Source organism: Centroberyx gerrardi, chromosome 4 (genome assembly GCF_048128805.1).
Source record: "Centroberyx gerrardi isolate f3 chromosome 4, fCenGer3.hap1.cur.20231027, whole genome shotgun sequence".
NCBI classification, from domain to species: Eukaryota; Metazoa; Chordata; class Actinopteri; order Beryciformes; family Berycidae; genus Centroberyx; species Centroberyx gerrardi.
This window is the reverse complement of record NC_136000.1, coordinates 738,221-757,845: the sequence shown is the minus strand read 5'-3', so window position 1 is coordinate 757,845 and position 19,625 is coordinate 738,221. Positions and strand designations below refer to the sequence as shown.

The 19,625-nt window shown below is 45.7% G+C and overlaps 1 protein-coding gene across 1 annotated transcript in view; it reads left to right on the top strand.

The window, feature by feature from the left end:
* The window catches only part of slc7a10b (solute carrier family 7 member 10b), a 23,354-nt gene extending 4,971 nt beyond the window's left edge, over positions 1–18,383 (top strand). The window contains exons 2-12 of the mRNA XM_071899093.2: positions 57–238; positions 6,089–6,293; positions 7,213–7,364; positions 11,412–11,537; positions 12,276–12,429; positions 12,585–12,708; positions 13,393–13,496; positions 13,729–13,825; positions 14,908–15,057; positions 15,436–15,613; positions 18,253–18,383. Coding sequence (XP_071755194.2) covers positions 57–238; positions 6,089–6,293; positions 7,213–7,364; positions 11,412–11,537; positions 12,276–12,429; positions 12,585–12,708; positions 13,393–13,496; positions 13,729–13,825; positions 14,908–15,057; positions 15,436–15,613; positions 18,253–18,383 — 1,603 coding nt within the window. The remainder of the gene's footprint in view (positions 1–56; positions 239–6,088; positions 6,294–7,212; positions 7,365–11,411; positions 11,538–12,275; positions 12,430–12,584; positions 12,709–13,392; positions 13,497–13,728; positions 13,826–14,907; positions 15,058–15,435; positions 15,614–18,252) is intronic.
* Positions 18,384–19,625: the final 1,242 nt, after the last annotated feature.

Genomic DNA, 19,625 nt, shown 5'->3' with positions numbered 1-19,625 from the left:
GGACAGCGGCAGGTTGTTGCGCAAGCGCAGCCCATTCAGTGTGCATGAATACGGAGCGAGGAGGACAGGACAGGAGCGGAGCGGCAGGACATGGAGGGACAGCAGACCAGCAGCGGGATCTGCTCCCGGCGCGAGCCGCACGGCGCCGGGGCGGACGGGAAGAAGAAGAAGAAAATCCCCGACAGAGTGACGCTGAAGAAGGAGATCGGGCTGCTGAGCGCGTGCACCATCATCATAGGTGAGAAACAAGGAGCGAGTCCGGCTTTTATTTTATTACTGCACAACTTTTATAAAGCTTTTCTGCCGCGGGACAGAAGCTGCAGGCTGCGAATACAACAAAGTTTTATCATAGCGCTTCTTCTCCTCCTGGATGTTTAATGAGTTGAATGATTAGAACCCGCAAAGTAAAATAAAAGGCTCCCGTGGTTTGTGTAGCATGGGTCATAGGAAGATGAGAGACTCCATATTTGTTAGGAAAAGGTTTGAGATCAAACTGAGCTCAGGCTCCTCTGTGCTTACGTGGCTGAAATATATGAAGTCCAGAAGCAGAGTGGAGGTCAAGCAGAAGAACATTGTTTACTGGAGCAGAATGGATGAGTGGAGCTTTAAATACATGTAAGGAGGAGAGAGGAGAGGAGAGAGGAGAGGACGAGAGGAGAGGAGAGAGGAGAGGAAAGGACAGGAGAGGGGGAGAGGAGGAGGAGATGGATGGATGGACAGTTTCATCTGAGTCCAGTCTGGCTGGATTGGATTCAGGCAGCAGTTTGTTCAATTTTCATTTTCAAACTTTATCCTGCAGGTGGTTGCTGGTTGCTGGTTGCTGGTTTCTGGTTTCTGGTTGCTGTCAGGATGAAAGCATCAGTTGTCTGGTTTTCCAGACTTCTGCATGTAAAATCACTCTTATTTCTGTAATATTCCTATAGGATTCTTATAAATAAGGACTTATAGTGTGTCTGTGACTTCTGGGTATTTTTATCTCCTGGTATCACTGTATTAGAGCCTCCCACACACTGTCTATACTTACAATTAAAACATTTTATTGTGGCGTCCCGGTGGCTCACGGTCTGAGGCGCAGGCCTGTACGAACGCTGCGTCCCGGGTTCAAATCCACCCAGGACCCCTGTCTCACCTCCTCCCCTCTCCCCCCCGCCTCTCTGAACTTTGAACTGTCCAATAAAACAGCAAAAAAAAAAATGTATTGAAAAATACAAGAGACAAGAGACCCTCATCAGGCAAAAACTTTTCACAGTGAGGCCAGCGGCTGCCCACAGGAACCAATCAGATTAACCAATCAGATTAACCAATCAGATTAACCAATCAGATTAACCAATCAGATTAACCAATCAGATTATCCAGAGTGCTGCTCAGTTAAACAGGATACAGGATTACCTCAAAAAAGTACAAATAATATACAAATTCACACGCAGAATTAACTTCCTTCCGTCCTAATATACAGGAGGACACATCTGCAAAGAGGCCTATATACACATACACATACTGTACACATACTGTACACACATACTGTACACATACTGTACATACTGTACACACATACTGTACACATACTATACACACATACTGTACACATTCTGTACATACTATACACACATACTGTACACATTCTGTACATACTGTACACACATTCTGTACACATACTGTACATACTGTACACACATACTGTACACATACTGTACACATACTGTACATACTGTACACACATACTGTACACATACTATACACACATACTGTACACATTCTGTACATACTGTACACACATTCTGTACACATACTGTACACATACTGTACACACATACTATACACACATTCTGTACATACTGTACACACATACTGTACACATTCTGTACATACTGTACACACATACTGTACACATACTGTACACACACATTCTGTACATACTGTACACACATACTGTACACATACTGTACACACACATTCTGTACATACTGTACACACACATCCAGACCTGCAGGAGCTGGAAACTTGTCACCGGGTTTGTTCCTGGCAAACTATATCGGTGCCATGATAGTCCTGTAGGATATTAGTTTAAATAGTAATATATAGTTTAAATATTGCGTTCATATCTGTATAGTATCCCTCTAAAAGATCTTATTGGATCACTATAGTTGTGTACAGGTAGCAGGTGAGCAGGCAGCAGTTCGCTCCTGTAGCTCCATTCAGCCTTCTGACAAAATATTAAAGTTAACAGCTCCGTCTCTTTACAGATCCAAAAAACAAAGCGGAAAATGTCCATCAAATTCTTCCAAACAGCTGCAGCAGAATCCAAATGTTTTGTAGCCAAACGATCACTGTGGGTCCAAAAAATCCAACATTTAGCTCATTATCTCTTATATTTTCCTCACTTACAGACCAGTCACAGTCTGAACCTGACTGAATGTTCTGTTTCATTCTCTTAAAGCATTCTGATCTAAAGGCTTCTGCTTAAATACTTGAAATGAGTTTCTTAGACAAATATAAATAGTGAAGTTGATCCTATGTATGAATTTCTTTCCAAAGCCTTTGCCTTTCCATCAAGGCAAAGAATCTAAAATATAAGATAGTTTTGATTTAACACTTTATGGGTCGCTGCATAATTCCATTTGTGTTATTTAATAGTTTTGATGTTTTTACTGTTATTCTAACATGTGGAAAATAGTAAAAATATAGAAAAATGTGGTGTGTCCAAACTTCTGACTGGTAGTGCATTTTGTTCTTGAATGTTCCACTTTCAGATCAAATTTAGCACCTTGTTTTCCCCTCAGTGATCCTGTAGTGATGAAATGTCTGACTGAACACCCTCGCAACTTTATATAAGAAGGAAGTCCGACACATTTAGTCTCAGAAACAAAATTAAAATAGACTTTTCCAGCAAGAGGATTTACTCAAGTCTGAAACCAAATAAAACTGCAGCTAAAATTGTTAAGTCTCTAAAGACAGCCGGCCCTCTGAGCACTGCAACGTCATGAAAAACTGAAATGCAGAAACTGTATTGAACCTGGAAGTTCCCAAATCAGCTTACAAATAGAATATGCATCTTTAACATTTACAGCTAAAAAAAAAACAAGAAAATGTTCATCAGATTTCTCCAAACAGCTCTGCAGCAGAAGAAAGTGTTTTGTAGCCAAACGATCAAACTGTGGGTCCAAAGCTTCAATATTTACCCTGTTATCTCCTACAGTTTCCTCTACAGTTCTGCCCAATTACAGTCAGTGAGGAAAATCGAGGCGATAACAAGGTAGATATTTGACTTCTGGACCCACAGTTTGATCGTTTGGCTACAAAACACTTGGATCCTCCTGCAGAGCTGTTTGGAGAAATCTGATGGACATTTTCTGCTTTTTTAGAGCAGTAAACAGACAGAGCTGCTGACTTTAACACTTTGTCAGAAGGCTGAACGGAGCTGCAGAGGCGAGCTGCTGAGTGTTTGGTGTCCAAACAACTTCAAGAGAGTTTTAACTGACATGGGAGTGAGAATCTTTCATTTTGGGGTGAACTGTTCCTTTAAACCAGTTCCATCATCATCACTACTTGGTTTCGTCTCTTCAGCCGCAGCGTCCCGTTCAGGACCAGCAGTCCACTTCTAGTTCCACTTCTATTTTAGACATGTAGCTCTTATCCAGAGACAGACAGGGGGACACTTTGACACGAGGCTGTTGAAGGACACAGTGACCGCTGCGGGACTCGAACCTGTGACCTTCTCGGTTCTGGGTTCAGTTCTCGACTCGGTTTTCTCGTTGAAGTCGAACATGTCGGCGAACATTTCCTCCTCCAGAGTGAAAGTCCTGTGTGCAGAATGCTGAAGCACCTTTCCATTCAGACAGAGAGCAGAGAGAACAAGCTGCTGCTCTGCACACTGAGACCCGGCTCCGCTTCAGAGGCCACGAGTCAGGAGGATAGAATAGAATAGAATAGAATAGAATAGAATAGAATAGAATAGAACAGAATAGAACAGAATAGAATAGAATAGAACAGGACAGAATAGAACTTAGGCTGGAAAATCACCTTTGTCTTCACCTCAGGAAAAATGAGATACAGCAACACAGGAATATGACAGATGACAGTTAGTTATCAGGCTGGAAAGAGAATTTTACTTACATAGAAGTAGAATTACAGGAGTAAAAATGTAGTTAAATGAAAATAATAAATAGCTCATTTGAAATGTTCTCTGAGTAAAAGTTATCTCCAAAAACATTGTTGCTCATGGTCTTTGTCTGGACAGAGAGATCAAACCAAATTCTTTTAATAAAAAAAAATCTTCAAGTGCAAACACAAAGTTCTTGCTCTTACTCGATTGCTCTTGTCTTCTCTCTGTTCTCTGCTCACGGTTCTCAAAGTTTCATGAAATGAGCTCAAACTCAGAGACAGATTACATGCTGAGGAGGAATAATGTGCAGATGACCTTCCTCCACATGAGAGTGAGCGAACATTTGGAGAAAACAGCAGTTTGGATTATTATTGAAAAATTCATATAGGAAGAATTTATGATTTATTGTTGGTATTACATAATACCTTTTGTACACATATAAAAATGCCTATCATGATACCTTTAAAAAATAAAAAATAAACTTTACCAAAAGTACTAAAACTAGAACTGAAACTAAATACACTAAAAGAAAACTATATGAATATAAAAACGAATGAAACCAGAACTAGAAGTTCAAGTTAAAGTTTAACATTATTATCCATTAAGCAAATTCATCTGGTCCATCTGTTATTTAACCCTCCTGTCTCCAAACTCCAGCCTTTCTTTGCCAGTGTATTTGTGCTGGTCTTCAGTTGTGTGTCTGAACCTGCCAGAGAGAAATGTGCAGGATCAGAGAGCAGAAGGTGAGTCGCTCTTCGCTCCTCTCAGCTCCGTCTGGATAATTTATGTCTGTTATGTAACGGCTGTCTGTGCCACTTGGCTGCCTCCTGCCGTGTTACTGGTAGCGCCGGAGTCTGAATGTGTTGGATGTGTGTTGGATGTGCGGTCCGCTGCGGCGCGCCGAGGCCGGCGGACTGACTGATGGCTTCACCTCCTTCTCTAACCCGGTCTCTCATAGAGCTCCTTCTGTTCCACGCCTGCATGTAAACTGGGGGAAAGTTTGGGGTTTGGCTCCGGACTCCCGGCGGGTCGCTGGTGCTTCAGGTGGCAGACTCACCGGAGAGGTTACAGTATGAAATACCGCTCTGAACCGGATTTCACAGGTTTACTGTCATCCTAGTAGACGGTACAGTCTACCGGCCTGATTTGAACTCTTTTCCCTGAGTTTTATGTCTGTGAATCAGTGTTTCCTCCAGACGTTTCCTCTTGTCAGGGTGGAAAAGCCTCTGAAACATTTAGACCATCAAACTGAAACCCTGGATACTGAAATTCTTTTAGGGGGAGCAGCTCTTTAAAGGATAAGATCATTGATTTAGTTCCTCTATATAATTCCTCTCTTCCTCCTGTAGTTGTTGGACCCACAGACAGTATTGTCTGTAGTTGTTGGACCCACAGACAGTATTGTCTGTAGCTGTTGGACCCACAGACAGTATTGTCTGTAGTTGTTGGACCCACAGACAGTATTGTCTCCAGTCAGCTGTCAGTTGAAGCAGCGAGCTCCACTGCCTCTTGCTGCAACGAGTCCAAACTGTTTGTCAAAATATCTCTCTCTCTCTCTCTGTCTCTCTCTCTCTCTCCCTCTCTCTCTCTCTCTCTCTCTCTCTCTCTCTCTCTCTCTCTCTCCCTCTGTCTCTCTCTCTCTCTCTCTGTCTCTCTCTCCCTCTGTCTCTCTCTCTCTCTCTCTCCCTCTCTCTCTCCCTCTGTCTCTCTCTCTCTCTCTGTCTCTCTCTCCCTCTGTCTCTCTCTCTCTCTCTCTCCCTCTGTCTCTCTCTCTCTCTCTCTCTCTCTCTCTCTGTCTCTCTCTCCCTCTGTCTCTCTGCCTCTCTCTCTCTCTGTCTCTCTCTCCCTCTGTCTCTCTGCCTCTCTCTCTCTCTCTCTCTCTCTCTCTCTCTCTCTGTCTCTCTCTCTCTCTCCCTCTGTCTCTCTGCCTCTCTCTCTCTCTCCCTCTCTCTCTCTCTCCCTCTCCCTCTCTCTCTCTCTCCACAGGTAACATCATCGGCTCTGGGATCTTCATCTCTCCTAAAGGTGTGTTGGAGCACTCTGGCTCGGTGGGTCTGGCTCTGGTCGTCTGGTTGCTGGGCGGCGGCATCGCGGCGCTCGGCTCGCTCTGCTACGCCGAGCTGGGCGTCACCATCCCCAAATCTGGAGGAGACTACTCCTACGTCACCGAGATCTTCGGCGGTCTGATGGGGTGAGTGAGGACGAGGCTGAAGACCCCGTGAAACAGCATCTTCACTTCCTCGATTTGATGTATTTCCTGTTGAAACAGGCTGTTGGGATGTCTGTCAGATCAGTTAGGGAGAGAAAGGCAGTTCTATTGGATGGGAGCGTCAGAGGGGCGGGACTGTTGAGAAATCTGTGATTTTTTATTTCCTCCTCCTGGTGCAGCATGATGTCACCGCTAAAGATACTCTGCTTTCTAGGAAGGGAAAGGAATGGCAGCTCATTTCATGGAGACTTTAACATCAGTTTGAAAGTCAATGTGATAAATTATTCATCATAAATGACCAAAATGACAGGAACTTTGGTTCTGATGCTGCCTGATGGGATTTCTTCTAGATTTGGCTTCCAAACTAGTCTGATCTTCAGACTGAGCGTCCATCTGGTTCCACTCCATCATCCAGCTGAGATTTCCTCCGTTAGCCGTTTTCTGTGTGTGTGTGTGTGGGGGGGGGGGTTGATTTTCCCAGAACCGATCACTAGTGACCGGCTTATCTGAACCGATCACTAGTGACCGACTTATCTGAACCAATCACTAGTGACTGACGTATCGGCCGCTCTGACGTTATTTTCAAATTCAAAAAATCTATTCTGCTGAAACGCCAATGAAAAACCGTCGCAGGAACAGTTCAAACTTTAGTCCCGCCCACAAAGGCTCTGATTGGCTCGATTGTTTCTCGGAGCGAGAACAAGCCGCTGGTGGAGGAATGAGATTCAAGAGTCTGAAGCAGGATATTTCCAAATACATTTCTGGTGATTTCTGCTTGGTCTTTGCTCTCCATTACAATGATAAAAACTACAAAATTGAATTCGAGTCTGCAGAGCGCCGCACGCTGCAGACCGGACTGACTGAACCTCTGTGATGATGCTGACCATCCTCCTGTCCTCAGGTTCCTCCTGCTGTGGAGCGCTGTCCTCATCATGTATCCGACCACGCTGGCCGTCATCGCTCTCACCTTCTCCAACTACGTCCTGCAGCCCGTCTTCCCAAACTGCGTTCCTCCCTACATGGCCACACGGATGCTGTCCACCACCTGTCTGTGTGAGTGGCTTCGCACCTGCAGCACAACACACAGAAACCTCTCACTCTCACTATATATGTATTTTTAGTTGCAAAGTGTTGACGTGAACGTGAATGACGCGTTGTTCAAAAGGCCTCGGTTTGAAAATAACTGGAATTATCCTTTCAGTCCGACTGACAAGAAACTTGCTTCACACATCCAACTGTCCTTCCAAATTACACCGATTAAATGTCAAAATTTCAAACTTTGAAAGGCCATAACTGCTGCACCACCGGTCTGATTTGACTGAAACCTGGAGGGACGATGCAGCTTGTTACTGACCGCCTGCATCGCTGGTGAGGGACGACATGTTCGCTTGTTGTGGTTCCACCTCTGCTCCTGTTGTTGGACCCGGTCTTTCTGCTGAGTTAGTTCAGCTTCAGAAATGAGTAATTCCTCTACCTTTACTGATCATAATCCACTTCAGGTTCCTTCATAAACCGCCGGCAGGTCTATTGGTCTGGCCTGTGCAGTGCAGCAGTGAAGTCAGACAGCAGAATGTGGTCGCATGTTAAATTCCTCTTATGTAACTGCTGCCTGGAAGCTTTTTAAAACTTGGTGATGGCTGTAATAAAAAATTCATGGCGTCCCTGGAGGAGAGGGGGGGGGGGGGGGGTAATGGGGTTCTGTGGTTTGGAAAACAAAAGCTGATGTTTAATACAGTTTGTAAAAGCCCAAGCTATCATCAGAAAATAGAAAACTGGCCCAGAAAGTCCAAATATACATCAGCATCGAAGACATTTTACATTCTGAAATGAACAGAACTGTCAGCTGTGATTACATAAGACAAAATAATAATCAGACAAAAATAATAGTTTAATTTATGATTTAAGCTCATTTAATTAAAATTTAAGGAAATACTTTTTAGTTTTCTCAGATTTTAATTTTCGTATTTGATAGTGTTGCAGTATAATGAGACATTTTGGTGATATTGGTTGGAATGAAAATCCATTTGGCCAACAGTATATCCAGTTTTTAACACTGTTTAATGCTGTCTGACTGATGCAGAAGCTGAATCACTTCTCCAAAAGATGAATGCTTCTTTTCTCACCAGTAGCCGCACATAAATGTTTAGTGGAAAATTTCAATACAAGAAGCAAAACACCAAAATTAGAATGATGTGCATGGTTTTATTTCTGAAGATGGGTAACTTTCAAAAAACCTGCATTTTCTACAGTTTTTCTGGAGCCCCATGCTGGGTTTTGAGTTTTGATGGGATGTGAAAGCTGCAGAAAGCTTCTTCTCTGTCTGCAAACCCGCTCTTCAAAAATTTAGATCTTCATATCAAAAATTGATTCACAAAAAATAAGAAATGCTGGAGACGGGCTTTAAGGAGACAGACAGCATCAGAACTGACTGGAGGAACAGAGACTGAGCGGCCTTTACGGAGGATCTCACAGTTTTCCAGGCCCGGAGCTGCAGAAGTTCCTGTCTTTACATTAGTCAGTATGGATGTCAGTCTGCTTCACTGCTCGGTGTCACGGCTCAGAGTACCTGCACTGAAGCCCGTTAATCCCAGCAGCCTCTTTGTCTCGTCGACGAGCGAATAGCGTCCGGCCGTGGCGGTGAAGGCAGCGAGGCCCGCGGGGTGAAACGCCGGGGATTTCAGCGGGTGATTCCTGGCCTCTGACGCCATCATTCACACTTGTTTTTGGATGTGGCTGCTGGAACGTGAGCGGTGTCCGCCTCTTCAGGGACCTCGCCACGTTTTGTTCCCCTCCGCGTCGGAAGTGGTTTGTTTTGGGGCGCTGACAGCTCCTCTTTGTGTTTGAGAGCCAGGCCACCATGAGAGAGAGCGAGGCAAAGCCAATGACAATGATGGACGAGGTGAAACAATCACGCCCTCCCTCGCTCGCCCGTTTCCCACATTCCTGCCTCCCATGGCAACCGGCTGCTGCCGCCCACCGCCGGCAACAACACCATCACCGGATCCCCACTCGAGGGTTCCACCGATGTGGCCGATACTGATACTGATGTATTTGGACTGAAGCTGCCAGTTGCTGATAATTCATGCTGATATTCAGTATTTTTAAAGTTGAACATTTTCGTGCCAAAAATTCAATAAAAGTCACAGTGTTCAGTGTTCAGTGTTCAGTGTTCAGTGTTTACCCCGGAACTGTATTCTTGTCAGGGTGAAAAGCCTCTGGAACATTTAGACAATGATGGGACACTAAAACTCTCCACTGAAACCAGACTGATGAAATTCTTTTAGGGTTAGCAGCTCTAAGGCAGGGTGAGACAGGGTGAGACAGGGTGAGACAGGGTGAGACACAGTGATGCAGAGTGAGACAAGGTGATGCAGGGTGAGACAGGGTGAGACAGGGTGAGACAGAGTGATGCAGACTGAGACAAGGTGATGCAGGGTGAGACAGGGTGAGGCAGGGTGAGACACAGTGATGCAGAGTGAGACAAGGTGATGCAGGGTGAGACAGGGTGAGACAGGGTGAGACAGAGTGATGCAGACTGAGACAAGGTGATGCAAGGTGAGACAGGGTGAGGGAGAGTGATGCAGAGTGAGACAAGATGATGCAGGGTGAGACAGGGTGAGGCAGGGTGAGACAGGGTGATGCAGAGTGAGGCAGGGTGATACAGGGTGAAGCAGAGTGAGACAGGGTGATGCAGGGTGAGACAGGGTGAGACAGAGTGATGCAGAATGTGACAGGGTGATTCAGGGTGAGACAGGGTGATGCAGGGTGAGACAGTGAGGCAGGGTGAGACAGGGTGATGCAGAGTGAGGCAGGGTGAGACAGGGTGAGACAGAGTGATGCAGAATGTGACAGGGTGATTCAGGGTGAGAGAGGGTGATGCAGGGTGAGACAGTGAGGCAGGGTGAGACAGGGTGATGCAGAGTGAGGCAGGGTGATGCAGAGTGAGACCGGGTGAGGTAGGGTGATAAAGGGCGATGCAGAGTGATGCAAGGTGAGACAGGGTGAGAGAGGGTTGCAGGTGGTCTCTTCCCTCCTCTTGGTTTCAGTGTGGAATGCAGTGACAGTAACAATGTGTTCAGTGTGGGATGCAGTGGCAGTAACAGTGTGTTCAGTGTGGGATGCAGTGGCAGTAACAGTGTGTTCAGTGTGGGATGCAGTGGCAGTAACAGTGTGTTCAGTGTGGGATGCAGTGGCAGTAACAGTGTGTTCAGTGTGGGATGCAGTGGCAGTAACAGTGTGTTCAGTGTGCAGTAACAGTGTGTTCAGTGTGCAGTAACAGTGTGTTCTGTATGCAGTAACAGTGTGTTCAGTATGCAGTGTTAGTGTGTTCAGTATACAGCGACAGGAACAGTGTGTTCAATATACAGTAACAGTGTGTTCAGTATGCAGTAACAGTGTGTTCAGTATGCAGTAACAGTGTGCTCAGTATGCAGTGACAGTAGCAGTGTATTCAATATGCAGTTTCAGTAACAGTGTGTTCAGTATACAGTAACAGTGTGTTCAGTATGCAGTAACAGTGTGTTCAGTATGCAGTAACAGTGTGTTCAGTATACAGTGTCAGTAACAGTGTGTTCAGTATACAGTAACAGTGTGTTCAGTATGCAGTGGCAGTAACAGTGTGTTCAGTGTGCAGTAACAGTGTGTTCAGTATACAGTAACAGTGTGTTCAGTATACAGTGTCAGTAACAGTGTGTTCAGTGTGCAGTAACAGTGTGTTCAGTGTGCAGTAACAGTGTTCAGTGTGCAGTAACAGTGTGTTCAGTATACAGCGACAGTAACAGTGTGTTCAGTATACAGCGACAGTAACAGTGTGTTCAGTATACAGCGAAAGTAACAGTGTGTTCAGTATGCAGTAACAGTGTGTTCAGTATACAGCGACAGTAACAGTGTGTTCAGTATACAGCGACAGTAACAGTGTGTTCAGTATACAGCGACAGTAACAGTGTGTTCAGTATACAGCGAAAGTAACAGTGTGTTCAGTATGCAGTAACAGTGTGTTCAGTACGCAGTAACAGTGTGTTCAGTATACAGCGACAGTGTGTTCAGTGTGCAGTAACAGTGTGTTCAGTATACAGTGACAGTAACTGTGTCTCCTCTCAGTGTTCCTGACCTGGGTGAACTGCTCCAGCGTCCGCCTGGCCACCAGGATCCAGGATGTGTTCACTGTGGGGAAACTGATGGCTCTGGGCCTCATCATCGTGGTCGGCCTGGTCCAGATCTTCAACGGTAACACTGTCTGTTTTACATTTCACACTGTAGCTCTTATCCAGAGTCACTTACGATCACTGTTGGGGGTAATGTGTTACTTTTTAATGTTAAAGTACTCAGATTACTTTTTTGTGGTAGCTAGTAATGTGTTCGTTTTTCTTGTAATCCATTAGCTCCTTTTTAAAATTAGAATGTTGTCACTTTATTTTTCTTTCACATTGTTTCAACCTTGTTAGCACAGATTTAGTTACAACAAAATGAAAATCTGCAGCATCTGGTGCAGACAACATGCTGCAATAAGTCTGCTTGATGTAAATCAGACTGACTTTCTGTTACAACAGTCTTGCATTACATTTTAGAACAATGATGACACACTTGGCAGCACACGTCCTGTTGCTACAGCCTGTTTTTGAACACAAAAATACTTTCACAAGTTCTTTTTTAATAAAGACTGGCTTTGTAATAATGTGGCTAGTTACTTGTGTGTCAAAAAGTCCAATATTTACGTCATTATCCTCTAAATTTTCCTTCCATCAGAGGGAAGTTCTGCCCAGTTACACCAGTTTTCCCTTACATTCACATTTATAGTCACAGCATCAGCAAAAACAGATAGAAACAGACCTGAACCAGAGACAGGGGTCAGGGTCAGGGCCGGGTTAGGGTCAGGGTCAGGGCCGGGTCAGGGCCGGGTCAGGGTTCGGTCAGACAGGATGGACTCTGCTGATCCTGTTTCAAACATGTGACTCCACCCTCCAGGAAACTACGAGGCTCTGACTCCTCAGGTGGCGTTTGAGCAGGAGCGGGCGCCGTCGGTCGGTCAGATCGCTCTGGCCTTCCTGCAGGCTTCCTTCGCCTTCAGCGGCTGGAACTTCCTCAACTACGTGACGGAGGAAGTGGTCGAACCCAGACGGTGAGTATCTGCTCTGTAGCACTTCTATACCCCCCGTACCCCCCGTGCATTTTTTCCCCAGTTAATTTCTGCCCCCCCCCCCTCCTCCAGTGACATCATGTTTTGTCAGAAGCTTGTGTCTCATTGCGCTCGGTGTGTCCGGTGTGTTCGTTCAGGAATCTACCTCGTGCCATCTACATCTCCATTCCATTGGTGACCTTTGTGTACACTCTCACCAACATCGCCTACTTCTCCTCCATGTCGCCCGAGGAGCTGCTGTCATCCAACGCCGTGGCTGTAGTGAGTAATGAGGCTGAACCACGAGCCGAACCACCAGAGCTACATTACATTTACACTAGGGATGGGACAATATATCGAAATTCAATATATCGCAACACATAAATGTGACAATACGCATCGTGGAGCAGAAAAATGATGCTGTATGCTGTAGTAATCACTAATGAGACTCTTGACCATCACAGTTTCACAAGCTCTCCATCCAAATTATATTATTGTCACTTTGTAACGACATTTTTAAATTGTTGTTTACATTCTAGCAGCCAATGGCATTGCTAGAAAGATTTGAGTCTCAGAAATAAACAGAATTCTGCACAGTCAGACTTTGTTGTCACTGAACTTTTATTGATCACATCGTATCCTGGTTCTATTGAATCCTGAACTCAGAGGTGGGGACTCAAGTCACATGACTTGGACTCGAGTCCCAGTTGATGCATGAAGAGAAGACTTGAGACTTGCTTTAAAGAGCTTTAAAATCAGACTGGAACATTTTCAAACGAAATAGAGGAGAAAGATAAACATACATCAAAGCATACATAAATCACGCATAAGTCATGCTGTTGTATTTCTCATGTTATAAATCGGTGATGTGTGTGTGTGTGTGTGTGTGTGTGTGTGTGTGTGTGTGTGTGTGTGTGTGTGTGTGTGTGTGTGTGTGTGTGTGTGTGTGTGTGTGCTGCTGTCCAGACGTTTGGAGAGAAGCTGCTGGGAACCTTCTCAGTCATCATGCCGATCTCCGTGGCTCTGTCCACCTTCGGAGGAATCAACGGATACCTGTTCACCTCCTCCAGGTCAGACCACCGCCCGCCCCGCCCTGTCCTGTCCCGCTGCCCCGCCCCCCCCGCTGCCCCGCCCCCCCCCGCTGCCCCGCCCCCCCCTGCTGCCCCGCCCCCCCCTGCTGCCCCGCCCACCCCGCTGCCCCGCCCCCTGCTGCCCCGTCCCCTTGCTGCCCCGCCCCCGCCTCTTCACCTGCCTCTGTCCAATCCACCACAACATGGCTGCCTGTGCTGTTTGTGCCTGCAGGTTGTGTTTCTCCGGAGCCAGAGAAGGCCACCTGCCCAGCCTGCTGGCCATGATCCACTTCAAGAACTGCACCCCCATCCCCGCCCTGCTGGTCTGCGTACGTAGTGCCGCAGCTTTATTCAAAAACAGAGTTTACAAAGTGCTTTGACAGTCAAAATAAAAGCAGAATACTCAAAATGAATTTTAAAAAAATCAATGGAACAGTGTGAAACAGGAATTAAATTAAGAGAAGAAGACAGAAGAGAAGAGCAACATTCAAATCAATACTAGGATAACTGTAAGATAAAAACCAAAATAAATACTAAGGATAAAATAAAATAAAAATAACATAAAATGAAGATAAAAAGACGACTGATATTACAATGTTTACATCTCATCTTTTTCTCATCTGTTGCCTATATCTGATATGTTTTATATTTTTTTCCGTTCATTTTCACACTTCACATATTTCATATTATTCCCTCTGCCAAGGAGGTTTTGTTTTCACCCTGTTAGTTTATTTACCAGCAGGAGATCTCAAAAACTTCTGAACTGATTTTCATGAAATTTGGTGGACAGATCGGCTTTGGAACAACTGATTACATTTTGGTAGTGATCTGGATCTGGGATTTACATCCTTAGATGATTATCTATTTTTAGCCAGAACTATGAAACTAACAGCGATAGAGATTTGATTTTAAATCCTGAAGGTTTGTTTGAGGGTCATGAAATCCATTAAACTTAAAATGAAGTGACAGGACTGATGTGTTTGTGTGTAAGTTGTAGATTTGTTCAGCGCGCCCCAGGTGCCTTCTAGTTTTGTATATTTTCATATCGTACATATTTTTCATTCATTTTGTCTCAGGATGTTCTCCTCCTGTTATTTTGCATACCATCACTACTATACTGTAATTCATATATTTCATACATTTCATTCTTCTACCTAACAGGATTTAGTGTTGTACCTTACTAGTTGTTTAATCCCACATTTGCTCTATTGTTATTTATATTCAATTTTTCCTTGTTATATCCTGTTCCTCTCTGCTGCTGTACAGACCCAGTTTCCCCACTGGGATCACTTCATTTATCTTATCTTTAAAACCAGACTTTTACTTTTATTATGTTGAATTCAACATGCATATAATCTTATAATCCAAAGCAGTTATTTTCAGTGTTTATGGTGTGTTGCTGTTGTTTCAGTGCACTGCCACCATCGTCATACTGTGCATCGGAGAAACACACAACCTGATCAACTACGTCTCCTTCATCAACTACCTGTCGTATGGCGTCACCATCGCCGGCCTGCTGTACTACCGCTGGAAGAAGCCCAACCTGTACAGACCCATCAAGGTACTTTCATCTGCACTCTGTCAGTACACACAGTCTAGTCTATATAATCACAGTGAATCTTTTTCACTTTGTTAGCTAATTTTCCATGTCATAATATTTGCCTATTTAACAATAAATGCCCCAAAATTATGGAATTGTGTCTTGGAAAATAGTGTCTTGTTAAAGGTTACTTCATTGCGTACCAGTAGGCATCAATTACAGAGTTTTTGAATTCTCATGGATATGATGCTATCGACAAATTGTGCACAGGTTGGTCCAAACTAAACACTCAGCTGTAGCAAGCAGCCTCGCCCTGCTGGCTGCATGAGTTAACATGAATTACAGCAGACTTTCCTCAAAATGTCTTCCTCTCTACTTCTTCTTCTTCCCCTCCTGCAGGTGAACCTGCTGGTTCCTGTGTGCTACCTGCTGTTCTGGGCTTTGCTGCTCGGTTTCAGTCTTTACTCGGAGCCGGTGGTGTGCGGCGTCGGTCTGGTCATCATGCTCACCGGCGTACCCGTCTACTTCCTGGGCGTCCACTGGAAGGAAAAACCAAAGTGTATCTACGACTTCATTGGTGAGTGGCAGTTTCTGACAAGGAAGTCACTGGAAAAAGTCTGTTTAAAGAAGAGGGGTCACACTCTGTCTGTCTACTGCACTGTCCTGTCCTGTCCTGTCCTGTCCTGTCCTGTTTATTTATATAGCCCTTTATCACAAGCATGTCTTAAAGGGCTTTACATAGCATCATATACAGTACATGTCATATACAGTACATACATACTACATACACACATCATATACATCCTGCTGCATGTCTTTGGACTGTGGGAGGAAACCCACGTAAACACGGGAAGAACATGCAAATACCACACAGAAAGGACCGGGGCGGAGATTCGAACCCACGACCAGGCTTGGAATTTCGTCATTTTAGGGGCAAGGCCATTTGGCCTTGGGTGTCACAAACATTTTTAGGGCGCAAAGGCCACAGGCCAGGGCACAAAGGCCATTGAGTGAAATAAGAGGATTTGGAGCCTACAAATATCCTGTTAAGCCCGACGGACCCGGTAACGTTACCGGGTCCACCCCCGTGGTGTAGGTACGAAAAATCGCGATGGAAGATGGTCTAATTATAGAAAATATGAATGTTATACTGTTTTGAAAACATGGGGTCTTCAGCTTTCAGAATCCGTAATGTATGTTGTATGTTGTCTTATTACAAAGTATTTTAACAATAAAGTTGTACAAATATAAACTTCGTAAATATAAGAGCAAGTTGTGATCAAAAGATCCGGGATAATTTTCTTGTCAGTCTACAATAACATGCTTGCTTGGTATCGCTGGAAACTAGAAATTCCCGAGCTTTCCAATGACCCTAAACGCACCACGATTGGAACGATACAACGTCCGCCATTTCCGGGGAAACGTAGCAGTCAAACGTCACATTTTAAGTCACACTGACAAAAATCTATGTTCTTGCCAAAATATTTCACCAAGGCTTATGTTATTTTCGCCAAAAACGGCAGAGTTTAGTTACTCACGTTTCTAGCGTAAGTTCTTCTACTGTGAGTTGTTTCTGACTCATAGCGATCTTCTGGGGATTTTCACCAGCCATTTCAATCCAGACAGACTGGAGCTCTATGTGGGAGCTCTGGCTCCTCGTCGCCATCTGGTGGCTGTATCGAAGTATTGACACCAATGAGCCGTGTACCATTCTATTCCTCTGACTCTGACAGTAGCAGGGCACAAATGCCATGGTGGCCGTAGGGGCGTACGGGCATCACAGCCAGAGTGAGGGGCAACGACGGCCATGGCTGTCGTGGCCGCCGTGAAATTCCTACCCTGCCCACGACCTTCTTGCTGTGTAACCACTGAGCCACCGTGCTTCCCGTCCTGTCCTGTCCTGTACTGTACTGCCATTCCCTGTCCTGTCCCGTCCTGTCCTGTCCTGCCCTGCACTGTCCCGTACTGCACTGTCCTGTCCTGTACTGTACTGCCATTCCCTGTCCTGTCCCGTCCTGTACTGTCATTCCCTGTCCTGTCCTGTCCTGTCCTGTCCTGCCCTGCACTGTCCCATACTGCACTGTCCTGTCCTGTCCTGCACTGTCCCGTACTACACTGTCCTGTCCTGTCCTGTCATCTACTGTCCTGTCCTGTCCTGCACTGCAGTGCACTTTCCTGTCCTGTCCTGTCCTGTCCTGTCCTGCACTGCACTGTCCCGTACTGCACTGTCCTGTCCTGCACTGTCCCGTACTACACTGTCCTGTCCTGTCCTGTCATCTACTGTCCTGTCCTGTCCTGCACTGCACTGCACTGCACTGCACTGCACTGCACTTTCCTGTCCTGTCCTGTCCTGTCCTGTCCTGTCCTGCCCTGCACTGTCCCGTACTGCACTGTCCTGTCCTGCACTGTCCCGTACTACACTGTCCTGTCCTGTCCTGTCATCTACTGTCCTGTCCTGTCCTGCACTGCACTGCACTTTCCTGTCCTGTCCTGTCCTGTCCTGTCCTGTCCTGTCCTGCACTGCACTGTCCCGTACTGCACTGTCCTGTACTGCACTGTCCTGTCCTGCACTGTCCCGTACTACACTGTCCTGTCCTGTCCTGTCATCTACTGTCCTGTCCTGTCCTGCACTGCACTTTCCTGTCCTGTCCTGTCCTGTCCTGCACTGCACTGCACTGCACTGCACTGTCCTGTACTGTCCTGTACTGTCCTGTACTGTCCTGTCCTGTACTGCACTGCACTGCACTGCACTGCACTGTCCTGTACTGTCCTGTACTGTCCTGTCCTGTCCTGTACTGCACTGCACTGCACTGTCCTGTACTGTCCTGTCCTGTACTGCACTGCACTGCACTGCACTGCACTGTCCTGTACTGTCCTGTACTGCCCTTTCCTGTCCTGTCCTGTCCTGCCCTGCACTGTCCTGTCCTGCCCTGCACTGTCCTGTCCTGTACTGCACTGCACTGCACTGCACTGCACTGCACTGCACTGTCCTGTACTGTCCTGTACTGCCCTTCCCTGTCCTGTCCTGTCCCGTGCTGCACTGTCCCGTGCTGCACTGTCCTGTCCTGTCCTGTCATCTACTGTCCTGTACTGTCCTGTACTGTACCCTAACCCCCCCCCCCCCCACACACACACACACACACACACCACATACTGAACACATAATGAAACTCAGGTCATGATTACAGACTCTGTTGTCTCTGTGTGTTCCTGCAGAGACGGCGACGTTCGTGGGCCAGCGGCTGTGTTTCGTGGTTTTTCCTCAGATCGACCCCACAGAGAGCGCCAACCCCTCAGACTGGACTGACAGGTCATCAGGCAGGAGCAGTCTGTCTGCCAATTCTTAAAACTTTTCTCTGAAATTACGAAGATTTTGTTTTTTTTTTCTCTTGTTTGTATTCCGTCACTGTGTACGTCCAGACGCCTGTTCCTGGTATCGGAGCTTCCTGTCTGACCTTTGACCCTGTGAGACTCTGGTTTCCCTGCAGCTGAGTGGAGGCGCCTGTGTGTTTCTGCACGGGACACTGGCACTTTTTATTTCCTTCTCTTTTCTACTAAGTCGTCCAGTACAACAACCTAATGCCACCAGTATCACAGTTTGAAACGGACTTGGATTCCCTCTGTGGAACCACTGGCTCTTCTTCTGTAGCTGACGGACTCCGACTGACAGTGAGCGGTTTGAATTCATCTGAATGTCGCTGGTGTTTCATCGTGCCTTACAGGGGAAAACCTACTTTAAATGTTCTTTATTAACCGATTCACTGTATTAGCATTTAATATATTTTGGGAACGCCCTTTGCTTTGTGTATTTCATACGACCATCTGAGAAGCACTGTGGTCGTCCAGCGTCTGTTTCCTCGCCGTCCGGTACGAACTCTCTTCCTGCCGTTTGGAAACAGAGCAGGTAGCGCTGGGACCGAGGGCAAGTCAGGCTTATTAACCAACTCTTAACAAAATAGTTGTGTTCACTTTACCTGCTGCTGTTGTCACTTCAGTCCACATCGCCTCTGTATGCCACCTACAGCTCTGGTTTGTTGGAATTAACTGATTTAATGACTTACACTCTGATTCTCGTCAGACAAAGTAGAAAGTAGACTTACAAATTCTTTGCATTTGCTGCATTTTTAAGTTTCCTGATGCTTTTTCCCAAACTAAGATTGTAACATCCAGTCTGCTAACTTCATATAAAAAACAACAACAACACGATATCCAGGCTCTCTGCCATCGCAGTGAGGCTGGAGAAGACAGAATCCCAGATTAGCCAGCTAACGTTCCAAATCACTCTGAGGACAAATCTCTGTCTGCAGTTCAGATTCAGGATCCCAACACTCGGCTGTGGTCAGTATAGTTTTGAATGGCAGCTGGAAACAGACTGAATCATGACCGGGCTTCTGACTGTTCATGTAACCTTCTTCTTCTTTGTTTTTGCCTGCGTATGTATCTTGAATGTAGAGACCAGATGCCACTGAAAATATCTCAGTATTTTAATATTTTGTGTCCGTATTCAGATCCCATTCCATCTGAATTCTCTCTCCTGCGCTCTCTCCAACAACTGCCATATGATTAAAGAGGAATGCAGCCGTTTCAGA